This window comes from Hemicordylus capensis, chromosome 2, assembly GCF_027244095.1.
Source record: "Hemicordylus capensis ecotype Gifberg chromosome 2, rHemCap1.1.pri, whole genome shotgun sequence".
Lineage (NCBI taxonomy): Eukaryota > Metazoa > Chordata > Lepidosauria > Squamata > Cordylidae > Hemicordylus > Hemicordylus capensis.
The window spans coordinates 377,573,842-377,586,734 of record NC_069658.1 but is presented as its reverse complement, the minus strand read 5'-3'; the positions used below and the strand labels follow the sequence as shown (position 1 = coordinate 377,586,734).

Genomic DNA, 12,893 nt, shown 5'->3' with positions numbered 1-12,893 from the left:
AGGTGGTCTAGTAGAAAAATAATGTGGGTGTTGGGTTAAAAAAGAACCAGCCCTAGGAAAGAAATTGACCAAGATACAAAAGACATGCATGAAACTGTTATTTTGTGGCAACTATTATATGCTGCAGGCATTGTTAGCTGAAACCTGCTAAATCAACACCTTGCATCCTGATAGCCTCTACCAGACCTGTATGGGCATTCTTTTTCTAGCTTGTATGTTCAGGAACGAATGTTTGCCATTTGATGCTTGGCCTTAGAAAGTAAGCTTCCCCTACTTAGTACACATGTGGATTCTCTTGACAGGTACTGGGCTTCTCTACGAAACCTAGTTGTATCTCTGCTGAACTCCATGAAGTCCATCATCAGCCTCCTCTTCCTCCTCTTCCTCTTCATAGTCGTCTTTGCCCTTTTGGGAATGCAACTCTTTGGGGGCCAGTGAGTAATGGGAGAAAGGGGGGATTTGTTGTATTTTATTTTATTTTAGAAATAGTTTCATCCTGCACCTCCAGTGCAATACTGCTTGGGCTGGCTCAGAAGTTAAATAAATAAACAAACAAATAAACAAAACTCAGTTAAAACTGGATTTTAAATTTTAAAACCAAATCTGCAAATTCAAAACCCATTAGAACTATTCCTGCTTTAGTATGAGAGGAGTTATAATTGGAGCAATGCTGAAGATCAAGTGTCAGATTAAAGATGTGACTGAGAAGAGCACAATCCCTGGAATATAATTCACTCTGGAATGCCCTCCTGGATGAACTTTGCCATGCCCCCTCCCTTAGCATTCTAAAGAAACATTTAAAGACATATTTTTAGAGAGGCTATAAAAATTTGTATTCCTGTCTGTTCTCATCACATCACGTATTGAAAAAGGCCAGGAGTTGATGCTCCTATCTGGAGTAATGTAGCATTATTCCCCCACCCAAAACATAGCCAGAATCTCTGCTTGCTTAGGAATCTCTGCCTTTCCTGTCTGGAAAACTGGAGACTGGAGAAGCCACAAGAATACCCAAGAAACTAATCCTATCCAGTTTCTGCTAGAGCCCCCAGTGCTAGAAACTATAATTTCTGTCCGCAGATGATCAGGCGCAATGATTCTGATAGCCTTGGAGAGACTGTGATCTCTTCTGACCCCTACTCCCAATGCACATATACACTCACACATCCACCTCCACTTCCCTGGTACCTGTATTACCACTATTAAGCTGAAGGCCAAATTAGACGATATACCTATTGTATGTGCTTTGTTTTTCTAATATAAAATATATGTGTCTGTTGTGGTGGGGGTGGGATCTGGTCAGAACCACAGCAGAGGGTTTTACTCTTTCCCCCTACCACAGTTCCACTCTGGGTTAGGCCACCTACCCACCACTGTGGCTAGAGGAGAAAAGCTCCCATTGGTGCTAATGGAAGCTTTTCTACCAAGACAAATAGCAGCTGGGGAGGAGGGGAATCCAGTGGAGGCAAGGGGTTAAAAGCCTCCCTCCCTCCTTGCTGTGGTCCCAACCTGGAACATGCTGTTTACATTAGAAAAACCAAGGGCATAGACTTGTGACTTAGGTGATTGTTTGGCCCTAAGAGTGGAACTGAAAGATAGAAATGACATTGAAGTAGCTTTGTATCTGTGATTAACATGTCTGTTTTTGTTGGATTGGTCTTTCTCCTGCACAGGTTCAATTTTGAGAAAGGGACCCCTCCAACCAACTTTGACACTTTCCCAGCAGCAATAATGACAGTATTTCAGGTATGGTGGGACATGGGGAGGAGGCTGCATTCCCTGCCCAGTTTCTTTTCTGAAGTCTTCCTATCCTTGACATGAATCTATCTAGGCAGAGTGACCACAAGTCCATTGTTGGATTATGTGCTGAGATGCCCAAGAAGTTGAGGTAGAACTTGTCCATCTCCTCTTCTAGTTGTCATGGTTTCTTACCCAGTTTAAACTGGACAGAGACCCAGTTGCCAGAGGAAAGATCAGTGGCACACTTCACAGCGTCTGACAGCTTAATGTAGGAATGGTTGCTAAATTTTAGGGCTTTTCAGCAGCAGGTGAGGCAAACCTTATATTCCATCTTATCATATAGGTTGTCATCCTACTAAGGAAGTACCGGTCCTCCATGTGATGCACTGGTGCTGCAGACAAGTTCCCAACTTACACAGCACCACCACTCATTCGGGGTGTGAATTTTAACAACCTACCTTTCTCCTTCCCCCAGAAGCACTCTGTGTCACCCAAAAATATGTCACTGAGGGTTGTGCAGAACTCAGGGACATATTTTCAGGTGGCACAGGGTGCTTCCGGGGAAGGGAGGGGCTATAAAAATCCACACACTTTGTCCCCACCCTCACACCCTGCACGATCGCTGCTGCTGAGTTAGTTGCCCGGCTTGCTGTGCTTCCATCATACAGCTCAGCTACCCCCTTAGAATTCTTTATAGCTGGTCAGAAGAAAGTGCATTTATTGCCACTCCAATTTGTTCTGGGGTGTGTGTGTGTGTGTGTGTGTGTGTGTGTGTGTGTAGGCAGGATTATTCATAGTAAAACAATGATGTTGTTCACACAACCAAAATCTCTGGTGGCTAGGGAGAGCTGGGGGGAGGGCATAAGTATACCTGCCTTCCCCCACATGATCTTCTGTGATCTTGTGCCTTGCCACTGCACACATGATTGCCTCGCCGTTCTGGAGGCTGGGAAATGCTGCAGAGCATGATGCATTGGGAGATCCCACCTCAAGTTGAGTGCTCTAGGTGCCTGGCTTTGTGCCTGCTTGGGCTACAGGCAGCCTGAGCAGACACATGACCGGGATCCCCAGAAGAAGGGTGTGTTTGGGTAATAGCTCAGGGGAAATTTCTGGGCTACCCAGCAGGGCAGTGCTGGGATCAGCCTCGATACCAGGAAGGGCTGCACAAACCCGAGTAGGGCTGCTCATGTGAACAGCCTCAATATGTAATTAGGAGCTGTACACCAGTTCACATGATGAGCAGTATTTGTTTTAAACTGGAGAATCCTTTCTTAATGCATGCCACTTTTTTAACAGACTTTTTCTTCTTCACAAATAAGCAGGTGCCCCTTGCTGCTTTCCAGGTTTGTGCCTCAGTTAATTAGTAACCTTGTATATGGTATGCCTTGATTTGTTTAATTACCTTAGCCAGTGAAAAGGCATCCTAGAAGTAGGTTAAAGACATACATACCATGAGGATAAACGCTTTTGAGACAAACAATTAAATGGGGCGTCGCAACATGGGATGAGATATGAACTGCATCACTTCCATATATGATATTATTAGTAGTAAATTCTAAGCCTGGGCTTTCAGAAATGTCAGAAGCCCTGGTGAGGCCATTCTCTCCCTCTATCACACAGAGGCTGCCAATCCTGGGGCAATTGCAGGTAGTGCAGTCATTGCAGAATGGGTGTTTGTGTGTGTTATTTAATTCCTAATCCAGCACTGGCATACAGGAGACTGGGCAGGGGTGGGGAATGCCCAGAGGGTCCCTGGGGAGGGCGGGGCAACATGTAGGGTTGGCTGGGAAAGAGTGTGGGGAGGCTGGGAAAAAGCCGGGGATGCCTAGGAGTGGGAGGAACGGTAGTCGCTAGCCTCCCCTGCAGGTCTCCCTGTCCTCCTCACAGACCCTCTGGATATTCCCTGCACCTGCCCAGCTTCCTGTGTGCCTGTGCTGGGTTGGGAATTAAATCGGCTACCGCCATGTGGTGGTTGGAGGAAATGACCTCTCAAGGGCTTCCAATATTTTTAAGCCCAGGCCTAGTACAATCCATGGAAAACTGCTGCAGACTCTAACCTTAGAGTTCTGGTGCTGGGTGTTAGCAATAGTATGGCTTTTCCTCTTTGTACAGTACTGAACTCTCCTTGCAGCATTACCAAGAGTGGGGAATATATCCATTTTGTCCCTGACATCTGGAATTTCTAGTGACCTGTTGATTCTTTCAGATCTTGACTGGTGAAGACTGGAACGAAGTGATGTATGACGGTATTGAATCTCAGGGTGGTGTCAATACAGGAATGATGTTCTCAGTCTATTTCATTGTACTGACCTTATTTGGTAATTGTATCCTTTTTTGAAAAATAGATTGTTCTTGTATGCTTAATGGACTAGATTGTGAATTCTAAGAGGGGAGGAAATAACTCGTGGTTATAACAGCAGGAAGTGCCTGAGATTCCTTGGTGATTCTTCCAGCTTGATTGATGCATAGTTGGAGCAAGAATCTTTTCCTTTCAGTTTAACCACTGATGGACTGTATGATTTATTTTTAAACGGAAGGAGAAATCCCAGCCCATCAGGGCTTGGGGCCCAGAGGTAGCAACCTAGGCAGTCAGTCAGTAAGGCCTTTCACATGACCAAGAACCAGAAGGTAGGAGGCAGTAAACTCAGCTTTTTCTTCGCGTGAAGACTCATGGGATGCCTGCCTACCCAGACCTTCAAATGTGAGTAATCTGACTTTTCAACCTTGTTTTTTACTGAGGTAGGAAGAAAATAGCAGCCGCCCTACCTCAGTCTGCCTCTGTGTGTTGAAATCCTCATTTTAAGCCATTCCCGATAGCTAGAGGGGCTAGTAAGAGGAGAGCTGCTGGTGTACTGAGGGCTGCCTCTCTGCTGGGAGCACAGTGCATTCTGGGTGACCTCTCTTGAGCCTTGGAGGACTCTTCTCCCTGAGGCAATAATGGAGCTCACAGCTGTTGTGTTCATGTGCAGGGTGAGTTCATAAAACCAAACAGAGGCTCTGCTCACCTGCCAGGAATGGGGCAGGGGCTCTCCCCTCCCCCGGACCATCTCCAGATGATTGTGTGAAAGACCTTAGTCAGTCAGTTGACGCTATACTGGCTAAAATGAAAGTCTTGAATCACAGTTATTCAGGACACCCATTTTGAAGAGCTGTGGAAGCTGATGAAGGCACTGAAATTGGAATAGGCATTAGGACTGAGTGGCTGGATTTTTCCCAGGTAAGGCTTGAAAGTTAACTCATCTGTAGCCTGGCCAACCCTTGCCAGGGGGAAGGGAAACCCAGACATTAGATAACCCTTCTGGTAGCCAAGATTGAAACTAGTGTTGCTGTTGACTTTGCCTTGACTCTTGACACTCAGACACTTTGCTCAACGTGTTCTTGGCTATCGCTGTCGATAATCTGGCCAATGCACAGGAGCTCACCAAGGTGGGACTGCTTCTTTAGCATGGGGCCACGGGAAACTGGGGGAATGCATGCATATTTAATGTGATTATTCCACAGCATTTCAGGGGATGGGGGAAGCATTTTCTTATTTTTAGCAATTTGTTGACTGTGTTTTTTGGCAGAAGCCCCCAAAGCAGTGTACGAACATATGTTTAAAATAACAAATAATTTAATAAAATCATTTTTAAAGGATGCTTTTAAAATGCTTTTTTAAAAAATGCTGCTTTTTAAGATGCTTTTAAAAAGCAGCAAGGAAGGAAATGCAACAAAGTGCAGCAGAGCCAAGCAGAAAACCAAAAGATCCAGTGGGTGCAAAAAAACCCCTATCTAAGATAGTTATCATCAGTCTGTGAAAAACAAGCAGGGAAAGAAACAGATGGGCCTTTGGGTGATGATGGGAGTGTTCCAGAGCCTTGGTATCATGGAACTCCTTCCCTTGAGTAGCTGCTCTAGCTCTTTCCTTGCTAGCCGTTCATAGGTTGGTGAAGACCATCTTGTTCAGATGGGCCTTTGTTTTTGTGCCCCCTGTACTTTTGGTTTCTGTTCAGCTCTGACACTTTACTCCTACTACTTTTGTTCTTGCTGCTGGTTTCTGATGATTTCATGATAGTGTTTTTTCTGTTTTCTGGCTGTTGTTTTTAACGTATTTTAATGTATATGTCCATTAAACAGGACTGAAAGTGTAGCGGTTCTCAGTCAAAGCTGGCATTGTCATGTTGTAGGGTGGGACCTTGAGATGAATTACATTTGCATTGCAGGGCAAGTTCCATCTGTTCCTGTTTGTCCTCTTTATATTGTAGGCGTATTTCTAGATGGAGGGACTTGTGCCAGGCATGTTGAACTGGCATCTCTAATACCCTGCAAGCAGCATGTGGATTCTGCCAATCCCCATACTGATTGCTGCCATTCCAAGAGTCAGCACAGGTAACCTAGTCCAAATCAGTAACCATAGTGGATGACACTGCACAACATTCTGCATGTGGTGAAATGTAACACTTGCACATTTGCGCAAGAGCAGTGTTGCACAAGCACAAAAATTGCACAGAGTTGCACAACCGTGAAGCCATTATGTATAATGGTATCACTGTTGCACAACTCACTTTGTCTAGTTTTTGTGCTTGTCCAACTCCGCTCTTGCGCAAGTGTGCAAATGTTATGTTCCACTGTGTGTTTAGCTTTGGACAGTATGTCAGTCAGTGTGAAGTACCTGTGCTAGATGGTACTTCTCCCTAAAGGTACTTTTTTTCTTCACTTCCAGTTTAGACTTACAGTTGGTGTAAATAGCTTCTCAGATGTATCCTAACTTGCCAGGTTCCCCCTGCCCCTGTTTACTTATTTATTTGAGAAAATTACAGAAGACAAATGAAGGAAAAAGAAAAAATAGCAAGGAAATTACACAAATGCAGTAACTCATATCTCCCATACGTCTTATATATCAACCAGGATTTCAAAAGATGGAATCCTGTTCTATCTACTCTCATTTTGATTTAATCTGTTAACCTCCAATTAAAAATATTGACCAGTTTTAAAATATGCCAGTTTTTTATGCCTGGAAGGAGACTTCTCTCTTTCATTAACTGAAAGAGCTCCTCTCTTTCATTAACTTGTTTGTTTTACTTCTGTGCAGCTTCCCTCCACTCCAAGCGTATTCTGTTGATCAGGTAGACAACCTGGATTCTTCCTTGACTGGGGAAAGACTCACAGGATCATTGTGGAGGCACCCATTACAGTTAGCTCAGTACTGTAGGCCTTTTCTCATGAACAATAAATGCCCCCATGTTCAGAGCAATAGCAGAGTTCTGTTTTGTAATACTGGCACACAACTAACTGGGGAATGGGCATCAGACATCTCCAAGAGAGAGTTCAGGGCAACAGTGGCTCATCTCTAATATATGGTCTTCACAGGATGAACAAGAAGAAGAAGAAGCAGCCAACCAGAAACTTGCCCTCCAGAAGGCAAAAGAGGTAGCAGAAGTGAGCCCTCTGTCTGCAGCCAACATGTCAATAGCGGTGTAAGTGATTGATTGACCTCTGTCCCACATGACCTCTGGGTGCTCCATCTCAGAAATGCAAAGCAGGGCAGACGTACTTGCAGTTCTAGCTCTCACTGATCCATGTCCAGTGGGGATGGCAGGACACACTTGGGTCCCATAAGGTGTGTGGGGGGGGAACTTGCTAGCAGAAGGAGATGTTGTCCTTCACAAATATTCTGATCCTAGCCATCCCAGCATACCAGCACAAGGCATTGTAAGGTGAAAAGAGGCAGGAACACGGCACACCTCATTCTAGTCTGACTTCCTACAGGAGGCATTGTGAAGTTCAGCTTGTATAGCTCATTATCTGTTACTCCGGCCCAAGCTGGTGGGCCCACTAACATTTCCAGGAGCTATATAAATGTGGCAAGGGTGGGAAGAAGAGAAGAGCTGGGGGAGAACAAAATGCCACAGCAATCACTGGGAAAGATGTCCAGCCACAGCAACTGCTCTGCTCCTCTTCAGAGTACCTCTTGCTGCCTCCTCTCTGGCTCTGGGGAACAGCAGAGGCAAGAGGAAGAGTTGCCGTGTCAGCTACTGGGCTGGGTCATGCCGGCACACTGCTGGACTGAAGTGCAGCATTGCTGGCAAGGCCAAAAGTGGTATGTTAATCAAATTCTGCCTCTGGGTTTGCATGCTTCTTACAGCATTAGCATGCAAGCTTATAGTTACACTCTTGCATCTTTGATAATATCACAGCTCTTTGGCTTACATGCTGCTGTGCAGACACAGTTTTGCTACCCCTTGAAAAAAGTGATGTATTGACTGGGCACAGATTGACCATGGATGAGTACCATAAAGGTCAGTTTTGTAAGAGGAAAATTGGTACTATTGCGGATATGATAAAGGGCTGCTTTCGGCAAGAATGCTGGTGCGGAGGGAGTATTTCAAGGATCTGCCTCTACTTTGTTTCCAGGAAAGAGCAGCAGAAGAACCAGAAAGGCTCCAAATCAGTGTGGGAGCAGCGGACGAGTGAAATGCGGAAGCAGAACTTGATGGCAAGCCGGGAAGCACTATACAATGAACTGGACCCTGAGGATCGCTGGAAGGTCAACTATGCTCGTCAAATGCGGCCTGACATGAAAACACACTTAGACCGGCCACTAGTGGTAGATCCTCAGGAGAATCGCAACAACAACACCAACAAGACACGCCCCAGCGAGCCACCATTGGACCCACACTTTGGACAGCAGCGGCCTGAGGAATTCCTGAGAAAACCACCTCGCTATCATGAACATTCACGGGAACCCCACACTTATGAGCACCCTGACTCAGGGAGCTTTGAGCCACAACGGCCACGGAGCAGCAGCAAGGAAATTGACTTTAATCAGGAAGGTAGGTACCATGAGATTGACTTTCCCAGCAAGGAGCACAATGCCGTCCTTGAGCGTGGTTACCACGGTGACTGTGACTCAGAGCGCATCAAGGCCTTGGATCCTCACCGCAGACACAGAGGATGCAAAGGAAGCCGGAGTGGATCACCCCGTACAGCTGATGGGGACCGGGAGCATCGGCGTCATCGGGCCCACCGTCGGACACCAGATGAGGGAGGAGGGGAGGAGAACGGCAAAGCTGAGCGGCGGCCTCGGCACCGTGAGGGGAGCAGACCTCTACGAGGTGATGTGGATGGGGAGCAGCCTGATGGGGAAAGGCGCCGGCGGCACCGGCACACTGCACAGTCCACCTATGATGCGGATGGCAAGGAGCGACGACACCGGCGCAGGAAGTGAGTGGAGGTGGAAAGGAAGCATGATTATTGTAAGCCCCTCTGAAGTTCTGGGACATTCTTTCCTCTCAGTACCTATTTCCTTCAGAACACCAGTTTGCTTAAGCCTTAAGTTGAAAAATTACGGGGGACTCTTGAGGTCCCTCCAGAGGCCTTTTATTCTATTCTGTAGAACAGATGCTTAGGTTTGCTCATGGAAGATCAGTTCAGAAACCCTAAGGAGATAAAAGGATCTCTAACATCTGCCTCTTAGTAAAGAGAGCACTTCTTGTATGTGCATATTTAAGGTCAAGGCACGTGGAATCGCTTTCCTAAACCTGTCCATGACCTAGGGTGGCATTAGGGCCAGTATCTAGTGAAGGAAGTGGGTAGAGTTTGTGTGCTTAGGAGAGTGAACTGTGTTGTTGAGGCTGTACTGGAGGAGGATTGGACAGCAGAAGCATGGTTTTTAGTGGCAGGGAGCAAGTAACATAACTGAAAGTATGGGGATGCAGTGACTCTTTTGACAACAGGGATGAGGGCAGCTTGGCTAATACCGCTACATTTTGTGCACGTAGGGGAGGTAGTTCTGGCTGTGGTGAAAACGAGTGGAGTAATATAGTAGTTTAAGTTTGTCAGCAGACAGCATGCAACTAATGCTTGTTCTGGGTATTAGTTGAGTGAATGGTGTGGCAGTCATGGGAGCTGGAGGTTTCAAACCCTGTTTGCTGCTGTGCTATTTGAATTTCAGCGACCCGTGGACAATAATATGTTGAACTGTGATCCAACGGTTTTGGCTTTCCCCCCTTTTTTTCTTTTTGCATGCTGCAGAGAGAACCAAGGCTCTGGCCTTCCACCTGGACCAAACCTATCCACCACTCGGCCAATCCAACAGGATATGGGACGCTTGGAACTCCCAGTGGCTGAGGATATTGACAACATGAAGAACAATAAGCTGGCAACCAATGAGACCTCAGACCCACATCCCATCAGCCATCCACAGAATCCAACCAAAGGAGGCAGCCACTCAAACTCTACACCAAGCCGCACCCCCCAAAACCCACCTGTTCCCTTGGACCAACCACTCCCCAACTCTCAGAACTCTACCAATCGCCTGACCCCCAATAATCCTGGCAATCCATCCAGCCCTGGACCCCCTAAGAACCCTGAGAATAGCCTCATTGTCACCAACCCCACTACTCAGAACAATCCACCCAAAACTGCCAGGAAACCAGAGCACACCGTGGTGGAGATGCCACCCACCTTTTCACCACCAATCAACAATGCTATCATGCAAGGTGAGCACCAAGTGAATTGGGCCAGATGGGCTAGAGCCAGAAGACAGCATGCAGAAGAGCTGCAGGTGCACTCACTTGAGATGTGGGTTGGATCTACTGAGAATCAGTTTCATAAGGGAAAGCATCAGAGTAACTCAATGTGAGCATTAAAGAGAAAGCATTGAAACCACCTGCTAAAGGCACTGGTGATGTAACAACCAGGCTTGCACAATTTTGCTCACCATGATGACTATGCCATTGCCATCTGACAGACATGATGAGCCCCAGCTTTCCTCCCAACTTTGGAGCAGGAGAAGTGAGTGGAGGTTGTTCCAACAGCTGGATGGTGAGCCCTGCGCCTTCCCCAGCTTCCTGTGTTGAGAAGAAGGCTGGGGGTGGCTTGGCATCTGCATTGCCAAGGTGCCTGAGGCATCTTGGCTGTGTATGGCCAAACGAGCAAGCACTACTCTTCTGCCTGCTCTTGAATAGGAAAGCAAAGCATGAGGAAGCACATGGTTGCTGGTTGGTCATGGCACTTGTAGAGCCTCAGCCAAGCAGCGGACAAACAGATACCCCTGCCAAGCCCCACACCTTCTGCTCCTGCTCTTGAGCAGGAATGAGAGGTAAAAGCACCTCAGCCAAGCAGCAGCCAAGCAGACAAAGGCATACACCCCATGTCTTCCATTCCTGCTTTTGAGTAGGAATGGGAGTCAGGGGAGCTTATTCGGTTGGCAGCCACGAATTGGGCTTGGCAATAAAACCCAAGCCAAAGTAATGGAACCCTGATAATGAACGATACAGATACAAATAGAGAAGGCTGTGTGTCATGTAAGTGAGAAGCAGGAAGAACTACCCCTCACAGGCAACAGACAAAACAAGTTGAACGCACCAAATGCACATTATTATGATTATTATTTTGCAGGGAGGCAGGCTGATAAGTTCTGCCCATTCCCTTGCACCAATGTTATGACTCTGTCATCAGCTACCATATGTTACTCCAGGCCATGTGTGTGACCAGTCCAAGGGCTACATCATTGTACAGGCCATTGATATTTTGGGGGTGTGCATTGCTCTGTAGGGTTGTTTGTATTGGTGGGTTCACATGAAAGTTGATAAGAATTCTAGGAGAGGGAACCATAAGTTCCTGCAGCACGTGTGCTCCCAATCAGTCCATCATCTGGACCTGCCCAAGTCTGGTTGGCAGCTGGTCAACCCAACTTGTTACCAACTGCCACTCAAGGTTCATAACCAAGAGTTGAAGTTTGCTTGACAAGGTTGGTAACAAGTTGGTTTGGTCGGTTGCCAATTGATCGTGGGCCAGTTCAGACATGCACATGAGAGTGAGCACACAACAGAAACCTCTCCCAGTTTGTTTGTTTTTACTGTCTTTCTGTGTGTCATGTGAACCTACTCTCTGTCTCTTCCCGTGTCTTTGGGTTGTGTGGGTATGTATTTGCATGTGGCTCTTGGTCCTGGATATATTCATTTCTATATAGGTGCATATCTGGACTCCCGCAGATGTATGTTATCTCTCAGGCAGAATGTATATTAATTTGTCACATTTACCTGAAATAGGATCACTGTCACATGATGAGGGCGAAGAGATTTATGTTCTGAATTTGTGCATTGTCAAGAAGCCCAATGCACAGAGTAGAATATGCAAACATGACCCCAGGGTGAGGTAAAATAATTAGACTGTGTCCATATATGTTTTGCACGCTGTGTTTGGTTAGACATATGCCAGCATACTAGTCCAAGCACTCTGTATGAAAAGATCTGCATTTCTCGATTCTAAAACCCTATATTTTTCCCCAACTCCTCTGGGATGGGCCGCCTAGAAGAGGTAGAACCCGGCCATTCTGCCGCTCACAAGTTTCTTTAATATCAAACACTTGGCACGGCAGATTAAGGCTGATGACTCTCATTGTCCTTCTCCTGCTTGTCAGTCAATAAGAATGCCAATCCTGAGCCTCTGCCCAAGAAAGAAGAAGAAAAAAAGGAGGAAGATGATGATGATGGAGGGGAGAATGGTCCCAAGCCCATGCCACCATACAGCTCTATGTTCATCCTCTCCACCACTAACCCGTGAGTATTTGTTGCCACTCTTAAGAACTGGGGGAAAGCTGGTTTAACTCACCTCCCCGCCGGCCACAGACAACTGCTGCCATATTGCTAGGAACACGGACTATACCCCCAGGCAATCTGTGCTGCGTGCCTGCGGTGTGGAGCTCCAGAGGACAGGACAACGTGTCTCACCCTCCATAGATCCCACAATGCATCATGCAACATGCGTGATGCATTGGGGAATTCCCCAGGAGACAGGTGCTCTAAGCGCCCATCTCTATGTTCACTGGGACTAAGCATAGCCCCAGAAAACACAGATCCCAGAGCCCGGGTTAAGGGCTCACTTGAACCTTAAACCCTGGCTAAGAGCTGGGTTTCAATGTGGGACTAGGTGGTGCTGCCCCACCAGGACTGGGCCCGATCCTGGCGGTTCTCACACGCAGCCTGGGCTTCCCCTGCCTGGGTTAAGGTGTGCATGAGAACAGCCTCTTACTCTACAATAAGGTTGTGCGTTTTGTTATTTTTCTCTTTTGTTTTTGGCCCAAATCCGAAACACCTCCATTTTGTTCTTTGTTCAAAATCAGCCAATCCGAAACACCCCAATTTTGTCCTTTGTTCAAAATTGCAAAATCC

At 46.7% G+C, this 12,893-nt stretch overlaps 1 protein-coding gene across 11 annotated transcripts in view; it reads left to right on the top strand.

The window, feature by feature from the left end:
• CACNA1A (calcium voltage-gated channel subunit alpha1 A) overlaps window positions 1-12,893 on the top strand; it is a 401,410-nt gene that overhangs the window by 235,937 nt on the left and 152,580 nt on the right. For all 11 annotated transcript variants that reach the window (XM_053290757.1, XM_053290752.1, XM_053290754.1 and 8 more), the window contains 8 exons: window positions 303-434; window positions 1,671-1,743; window positions 3,944-4,061; window positions 5,096-5,163; window positions 7,087-7,193; window positions 8,131-8,940; window positions 9,751-10,217; window positions 12,143-12,281. In XM_053290757.1, coding sequence (XP_053146732.1) covers window positions 303-434; window positions 1,671-1,743; window positions 3,944-4,061; window positions 5,096-5,163; window positions 7,087-7,193; window positions 8,131-8,940; window positions 9,751-10,217; window positions 12,143-12,281 — 1,914 coding nt within the window. The remainder of the gene's footprint in view (window positions 1-302; window positions 435-1,670; window positions 1,744-3,943; window positions 4,062-5,095; window positions 5,164-7,086; window positions 7,194-8,130; window positions 8,941-9,750; window positions 10,218-12,142; window positions 12,282-12,893) is intronic.